The sequence below is a fragment of the Sinocyclocheilus grahami genome, unplaced genomic scaffold (assembly GCF_001515645.1).
Source record: "Sinocyclocheilus grahami isolate Dianchi unplaced genomic scaffold, SAMN03320097.WGS_v1.1 scaffold130.1, whole genome shotgun sequence".
NCBI lineage: Eukaryota > Metazoa > Chordata > Actinopteri > Cypriniformes > Cyprinidae > Sinocyclocheilus > Sinocyclocheilus grahami.
The window spans coordinates 294,592-303,037 of record NW_015505309.1 but is presented as its reverse complement, the minus strand read 5'-3'; the positions used below and the strand labels follow the sequence as shown (position 1 = coordinate 303,037).

At 36.6% G+C, this 8,446-nt stretch overlaps 1 protein-coding gene across 2 annotated transcripts; it reads left to right on the top strand.

The window, feature by feature from the left end:
- Positions 1 to 2,065: 2,065 nt before the first annotated feature.
- cunh17orf75 (chromosome unknown C17orf75 homolog) lies at positions 2,066 to 7,133 on the top strand. 2 transcript variants are annotated; one of them, XM_016279401.1, is made up of 10 exons: positions 2,066 to 2,455; positions 2,943 to 3,017; positions 3,343 to 3,468; positions 4,632 to 4,760; positions 4,912 to 4,969; positions 5,100 to 5,219; positions 5,333 to 5,397; positions 5,484 to 5,611; positions 5,701 to 5,804; positions 6,577 to 7,133. In XM_016279401.1, exons 1-10 carry the CDS (start codon positions 2,307 to 2,309, stop codon positions 6,793 to 6,795), a joined length of 1,173 nt encoding a protein of 390 aa, XP_016134887.1. In that variant the 5' UTR covers positions 2,066 to 2,306; the 3' UTR covers positions 6,796 to 7,133. The 2 variants fall into 2 exon arrangements, with proteins under 2 accessions (XP_016134887.1, XP_016134888.1); XM_016279402.1 differs by lacking the exon at positions 2,943 to 3,017.
- The last annotated feature ends 1,313 nt before the right edge of the window (positions 7,134 to 8,446 follow it).

Here is an 8,446-nt window from a genome sequence, read left to right as displayed (position 1 = left end):
TGCCAGCAGCTGCAGTGACATCAGTGATGTTTGGAATAAAGGACAGGGGGAAAAACTTTTCACTTTATAGCACTGACACCAGTCATGAGGGAGTACGTTACCCCTAAACATTGAAAAGATATTAGGATATTACGACAACATTACTCTTAGGACATTGCAAACAATTTGTTTCATGAATATGACTTAACCTGACGGAAGACGCACTCAGTCATTCAGGCAGTCTCTCTCTCTCTCTCTTTCGCGTGCTCGCTGTTTAGGCATGTTTTGTGCCCGTTGATCGTCATCATCCTTAATAAATAAAACATTTATTCATGCTTGGGTGTCGGCTGTGAATCCAGTGGAGAGAAATCGCCCACCACTAACTGCAAACTGGCATTCAGATCTGCCTCCATTTTGTTAGCAACGCCCCAGCTTCCGACGATCCAATCAATTCCCGAAGGATGAAATCAAGTCCCGCCCTCTCATTTCAGATGCCGTTTCACTCGTATATACGTCACGGTAGAGAAGAAAAGACAATCGCAACTTCCGTTTCATGCCGACTTTAACCGATTCGTTACAAACACTAAAGTCCACCAAAATGCCTTGTTGCACTTTATTAAAATTTTCGTGTCTACAAATTTATTAAAGACAATTAATAATTTAATTATTATTTATTATTAAAAGAGAGTGTTTAGATATTATAAACGTTTTCCACACTAATGCCAACAAAACATTTCCCCTCCAATTGGCTGGGCATAACGATAAAAAGTAGGCAAATAAAAATTAATTGGTTTCAAACTTCTTACATTATTAAAGTCCGCATGAAATCAAAATTGACTTTATTTACTTTACTAGCCCATATTGCTAGTAATGATGTGAACAATGAATCCGCGCATAAAAAGTAGGCAAATAAAAATTAATTGGTTTCAAACTTCTTACATTATTAAAGTCCGCATGAAATCAAAATTGACTTTATTTACTTTACTAGCGCATATTGCTAGTAATGATGTGAACAATGAATCCGCGCATGTTAATCCGCTGAAAAAAAATAGTTTGTCTTCTAATCTTTAATCAAAATCTGAACATTTGCTTCCGCTCTGGAATGGCGTTCCTTCTCTGATGACGTCAGTCTGACGGCTTGGGCAGAACATCCTTAAACACACCCCTCCAACCTTAGATTGCTAAGAGTGAGAGACAGAGAGGAGGAGCGCAAACATAAAGCCATGCCCTCTATTCAATATTCCGTTTCAGCTGCAAATACGTCACTACACTGAAATAAAGTCGGCAGCAACTTCCGGTTCACACAAACTTTAACATACATCAAATAAGTTACTATGGCTATGAACGCCGCTAAAAGCCAACCCTGTTTCTCAATATTCACACTATCCATCCTAAATAGTATGTGAGATTAGAATAAGTGTGTCCCAAAGCATAGTATGTAAAAAAAAAAAAAGAAAAAAGAATAAGCCAAAGGTCTCCGGATGGTCTACTATTTCAGGTCGATTTTTGAAGTGTGGATCCCTGCACACTCTAATGGCTAATATTGACCACAATCCATTGCGCTTTGGTGAAGGATTCGGTCCAGAACTACAAACACGAATAAAACGCGTTAAAAACTACAAACATGGCGGATGTGCGCGACCAGCAGTTAGGTAGAGAGGCTTAGAAAAAGGGGTTTGAGTTACTAATATTCAACATTTAACCTGGTAAAAAATATTTATTTAATGTTATCTGTGTTATATTTCATCTGCAACAGCAATGTAAACTTTTATAAGACGCAGTTGTGTGACCCAAAGCTTGCCTACTCTTCTACTACACACTCAAAAGTGTGTACTTTTTCTTCACCAAAAGAGTGCGTAGTATAAGTAGGTACACTGAGACGCAGCACAAGCCACTTGGTACCTAAAACCCAGGACTGGTAGTAGAATGAAAATATTTGAAAGCACGAGTCCTGAATGGTCTGGGGAGTAGTGTCTCTGATCCATTACCACAGTAGATGGCGGTAATGCTCTTTTAAGAATGCGAACCGCCAATAAGCTCAAAGAAGAAGAAGAAGAAGGATGAACATATGAGTCAGTGCATGAGAGTGAACACAAACGATTCCTTCACTAACCAAACACAATTCCAGCGCATGCGTACCGGTATCGCTGTCACTACTTTGACTTTAGTTAAATGTCACGTAGCATTTAAATAGATTTTTAAACAAAATAGTTAACGCGGCTTCAATGCATTAACCTATTTGGGACTGAAATTGATTAGTTATCGGAATAGCACGTAAACCGTAGCAGATATCAGAGTCGCTCGTCTTCTTTTGGCTCTGTAGAGACATGTTTACATCCCAGACCTCTTCCTTCCAGGAGTCCATAGACGTGGATGAGAGAGATGCAGACTTCGACAACGAAGAGATCGCCGGATACAGCCAGAAAATACAGCAGATTAACAGCTACTATGCCATATACTACTACCAGAACACAAGGTAACGTTACAGTGGCTTCCACATGTAACTATGTCATTGCATTAGGTTCGTTATGCTAAGGAGGCTTTCCAAATGCTGGATGCTTTACAAAATGCAAGTAGTTTTAGGAATAATTTGCCCTTTTATACCTCATATTAAGGATTATATGAGATGCAAGCTTGCATAGTTAGGTCTAGCTAGTCTTTTGCATTTTTCTATGTTTATGAGGTAAAATGAACAATTAATTTGAATTAAGCTTGCACTTGCGTGACTCAAACCCATGCTCAAAACCAGGAATATCTTTCATTTGAAGCATAGTTCATAATAGTGGGTTAGGCCAATGAAATCATATGACTGTATTTTGGATGAGTTACATAGTATATGGACACTGATATGTATAAACGATATTGTAAAACACCATACATGGCTATGTAGGCCAGTGAGAACCTTGGGAGATCTTAACATATCAATGCTTATGAAGTATTAAACGCATTATCAAACTACCCAGATCTGAGGCTTCTGGAGAGAGTGTGGCCTGGAGCCAGAGGAGATCAGACTCAACCACAAGTCAGGAAGACTTTTGGTAAAAAGGGTCGATCGATCATCTTTCAGTCATTTCAGTCCCGTGGCTTTCAGTGTTGTAATGGGGGGGGAATCATGGCTTCAGTCAAAAAAAACACCCAGGATTCTACGTCTGGCTTTTCATCATGTTGGTTTGCTCACATCATTCATAACCATTGAACTAATCTGTCTAACGTCAAACTGTGTATTTCTGTTGGTGTGTATCTGTTAGGTGCCGCTGGTGATTCTGTGAACATCATTGCTTCATTGACTGCTTATCTGTCCACTTGTTCACTTTTCCTTCCTTGTTGATATTCTAGTTTAACCCATATTTTCCACTCTTAAAGTCTCACCCTGCTGGACGCCAGCTTGCCACCCGAGGCCGAGCCAGAACTGCGAAGCTACATCTCGCGCAGGCTGAGCAAGGGCGCTTTGCTAGGGGGTATGGGGAACATTGCCACTGTGGAGCTAAGGTACATCATATCAGTGTTGTTATTGTTAAAGTCCCCCTGTGGTGAAAATCACATTTTTAACATTGTTTACATATCTGTTTGGTGTTTGTAGTATGCTTAAAGACAAACCATACGCAAATTCATCAGTCAACACCATTGTTGAGCATTTTCTCTTTAAAACTGCAGTGTACCAAAGACAGTATCAGAAATGTGGTTTGAAACAGCCTATTTCTTACCGTCACAAACATGTAATCAGTCTCATCAGCTTCTGGGATGGGACTTTCTGTATCATTAACAAAGCGTTTCTACCTAAGGATGTTGACTTTTAGAAGGTCGCTTTTTGAGATGGTGAAGGGGAACATGGTTTGTGTAACATTAGAAACACACGATTAGCTGTTTGATAACATAGTCAAGCCAAAAGCTAATGATATCCGTAGTTGTAGAGAGCAATACATACAATTCTGATACACTGACTTGTAGCCGACCCTGTATAAATCGCTCTTCGTCTTCTTTTCCTGAATCAGTTTCTCATTCAAACATACAGTATATGGCTGAATTATTCCAGTATCCTAGTGGGAGTGATTGAGTGTAGACGGGGACTAATTTGCATATTCATGGTTCCTCGTACACTAAATGAGGTAGTTAAAAAAATTAGTGACTGCAGGGGGACTTTAAAACTGAAACTCTTGAAAAATGTTTTCGCTAATTGAACAAAAAAGCTGTAAAAAAAATATAAAATGTTCAATGAAAAAATCTACTTTTAAATGAAAAATATAAAATGATAATTAGAAATGTTGCTTTGGCAACTAACTGAAATAAGTCATTTTAAGTTGAAATACTAAAACTGAAATAAAAATAAATTTGAGCCAAATTGTCAAAAAATGACAAAAGCACATAGCAAAATTACTAAAAATGAAACTGTTAAAAACAGTTTAATATCACAATAAAAACTAATTCAAAATATACAAATAAATAATAGTGTATAAATACTACTAAAATAACACTGCATCATATTTAGCAAGCTAAAGAGTACTATTTAAATAATGTAGTATTAATACATTTGCATTACTTATTGTTTAGTATCCTTCAGTGCATAACTAAATATCCAGATCATATCTCATTGCCATTCAGAACAATATTACCATGTATTATCTTAACTGATTGAATGTTTGTGTGTGTTCAAGCATCCCTGAGCAAGCGGTGGGCTGTTACTGCTGTCTGCTGGAGCAGGAGAAATCTCCAGAACAGCCTGAGGCCGACGGCAACGGCTGGGTGGTGTGTCTTCTCGGAGGATCAGAGAAGGGCCTAAATCTATATCCTTAAACCACAAATGACTGACAATTAAACTGTAGGAAAAACAGCATTGTGCACTAAAGAATGAAGTGCTATCAAATTGTATCTTTGTATTCAAACATGTTGCTCTCTTAGTAGAATATTGAATACGTTTTCTTTAACCCTGCAAACATTTAGAATTGAGCTGGACAAGTACGTCCAGGGTCTGCAGGGATGTTTGACTCCAGAGGTGAGGACAGTTTTTGCCACTGACTGTGGGAATAATGTTTAAATCTGTCCAGTTTTTTAAGTTATATCTGTTAGCACACAGCTTTTTATGTCCATTTGCTGTAAATATTGTTGGCAACTTCTGGCAACAGATGCAGAATTTGGAGACAGAAGCCAGGCCCTACCTGAACCGCTGGTATGAAGAGTCCGTTATGCACATTCACAAAGTGGTTCAGCTGTTGCAGGCGAACGTCGGTTACCTTCTGCATGCAGTAAGAAACCACTGCTGTCTAGATCAGATACATTTTATAAAGTCATAATTGAAAGCAGTAATATACTGTATTATATGAAATGGTAAATGAACATAACTACTTCTCTGCTGCAGGCTTTGAGTCACAAGCTTTTCGAGGTCACAGGGGCAGATGAGAAGACAAAAGCAGATATAGCAAGGTAAGCGAAACAACTTTATCTTAATAGCGGCTACATTTTTACAGTTTTAAAAACTGATAGCCATTACAACTTGATTGTCTTGTTAGATTTATCAAAGCAGCAAGCCTACAGGGTCTAGTTCAGGAAGACACCCTCTGTAAGGCCATTTCAGAGGACTCTCACAGCATTCTGATCATCGACTGCTCAACCAGCCCACCTACACTCACCAATAAAGGTCAGCAGCAGCAGCATCACCTCACTAAATGTACAGACTTTCTCCTTTCATAAATGCCTTATTTTGATAATGTTGTGTTATCTCTGCAGTCAGTAACCGATTCTGCGATGACTGGATCCAGGCCTTCCTCAATGCTGCTGAACGCTTTAACCCTTTCCTTCTCCGCCAAATCCTGGAGAATTTTAAACTTAAGGTTAATTTGCTTCTGATTGAGTATAACAGTAACCTGGTATCCAGACCATACATTTAACCGGTGTATGGCATTCACTGATTTTTGTTGCTTGCTCATTTTACGTATATATATAATTGTAAATATTTATATGTAAATTGTACATTTTATAAAAATTGTTTTATAAAAGAAGTTTACTTGTACATCTTTTTTTTTTTGCCTAATATTAACATGACATTTCTGAAAAAGTTATGTTTACCATGCTAATCTACTATTGGTATCTTAACAGTTAAAGGGATAGTTTACATGAAAATTTGTTCCAAACCTGTATGAATTTCTTTCTTTTGCAGAAAATATTTTCAAGAATGTTGATAACCAAACCGTTTTGGTTCCCATTGACTTTTTTTCGGTTCGTTTTTTTTTGGGTCCATGCAATGGAAGTCAGTGGGAACAGAAATTGTTATTTACCAACATTCTTCAAAATATATTTTGTGTTCCACAGAAGGAAAAAATAATATTTTTGAGCGTTACTGGTAACTGCTGTCTGGTTTCCAGATCTCGCATTTTACACTTGTATCCAAATCTAGTATGTTGTAAACATCTGCTCACAGTGTAAAAAATGAATTATTAACTTTTAAAAGTATTATATTAAAAACTATTAACTTAAATTTAAAAAGTATTCACTAGTATTATTAAATGAACAAAAAATATTTTCTGTATAGTACCCAACCTGATTTCAGAAATGCCAATTCGTCATTTTTACTATCTTCAACATGCACATTGTTTCTCCATGCAGGCCATTCAGGACATGAACAACCTGAAGCGCTTCATCCGTCAGGCAGAAATGAGCCACTACGCTCTGTTCCGCTGCTGTCTGTTCCTGCAGAGCTGTGGAAACGGGGACGTGCTGCTGCAGAACGCACGGGCCGAGCACAGCAGCCTTCCTGAGGCCTGTGGAATCATAAAAGTGCTGGAGGAGTTCCTCGGGGAGCATGCGCAGGGCACACTCTACTGACACCACAGTGATTCATAAAGTCACCTATCTGAGAGCACCTTGGAAGCAGCTGCCCAGAACTCCAATTTAATACCCATAATCATAGCAGTGTGGTTTGATTTTAAGCAACTTCAACAAACTTGAATTGAAAACACTAAGTGTATATTTGTGTGTGTGTAGAGGTTCAACAGCAAAGGTTGAAAAAGATTGTTTGTGATGTGCTGCTGTAAGTTGATTTGGGTGCTTAAAAATTCTAACCTAAATAGATCCTATAAAATGGAGCAATGAAAAATGCATGTGTGATCAAACTTTATTTAAAAAACTTTTCTCAATAATGTGTATATATTAACACAATACTGTTTATATGTGACAACTGATTCTAGGATGTAATCTATTGTGTAGCAGTCATTGTTTTGAAGATGTGATTTTTAAAACAGACAGTCCTGTACATTTATTGAAGTAGCAAACTGAATTAGGAAGCTAGTCACATAATCATGAAACTCTGCGCAAGCCAGTATCTTATTAACAGTCTACTATGACCTATTGTACTATGACCTGCATGGCCCATTTTATCGTGTGTTTTTTTTTTGTGATAAAGTGCTTAATTGGATAATATTCTATTCTTTTAGTCTTAATTGTTATAATAATAATTTCTTTGATTTATGTTCTTGTTTACTATTTCAGAATGTTTCTTACCAAAAACAAAACCTCTGATAATCATAAAACTGGATGTAAATGTAACGGTTAAAAATAACAGAATTGTGAGAAAAATATCACTTAAACATGTATACATACTGATCCAGTTGTAAATGGTGATCATGTGTATAATTATCATGATTTATGGTTTGACATGACTGTACTGTCAATAATTTGTTCCAGGAACATTTTATTTGTGTGAATTTATAAGAATTAAAGAAATGTTCAACACAGTGCATTGACTCGCTGTTAATGAACCTAACCTTGATTCTTGAATTCATGCAAGAATTAAAATAACACATTGTAAATTAGCACAGGCAAAGTTGTAGTTTATATTCTGTTTTAATTAATCCACTTTAAGCATCTCATGTGAGATTAAATAAACCGGGAAAACAATTTTGAAAAATTGACCCTTATGACTGGTTTTGTGGTCCAGGGTGACATATATCTTGTACTTATATTAAATTAGTTATATGTACCTATAAAGTAAAAAGTCTTGAAAAAATATATGATTGAACATTCCAAGGTTAAATAAAATGCCATTATAATCCATTTGCTGTATACACAACCATCACTGCAATGTCTGATTCTAAATAAAGGTTTTTAACATTCAAAACAGTTTTATGAGGCACTAATGCAGTAAACATTAATATACAAATTAAAAACAAATCCAGATGCATATTATTCTATACACATAATTTATATCATGCAGCTCGCTTATAATGACACTTTATTTTCATTTGATATGTTTGAATATATTTTATAAACTCATCTTTTGGGAAATTCTCAATTGCATTTGTTTCACTCTGCCACCTTAATGTCAAAAGCTACCACTCCATGAAGAGAAAATCCAAGGTAGAAAGTCACATTCTCATTTGAATTTGGCAAGGAGGCAGAAAAAAGTGGAATGACTCTGATATTGCTTTGATCAGACACCCAAACAAACATATTTCCATTTTTAGTGTATCCAGTAACT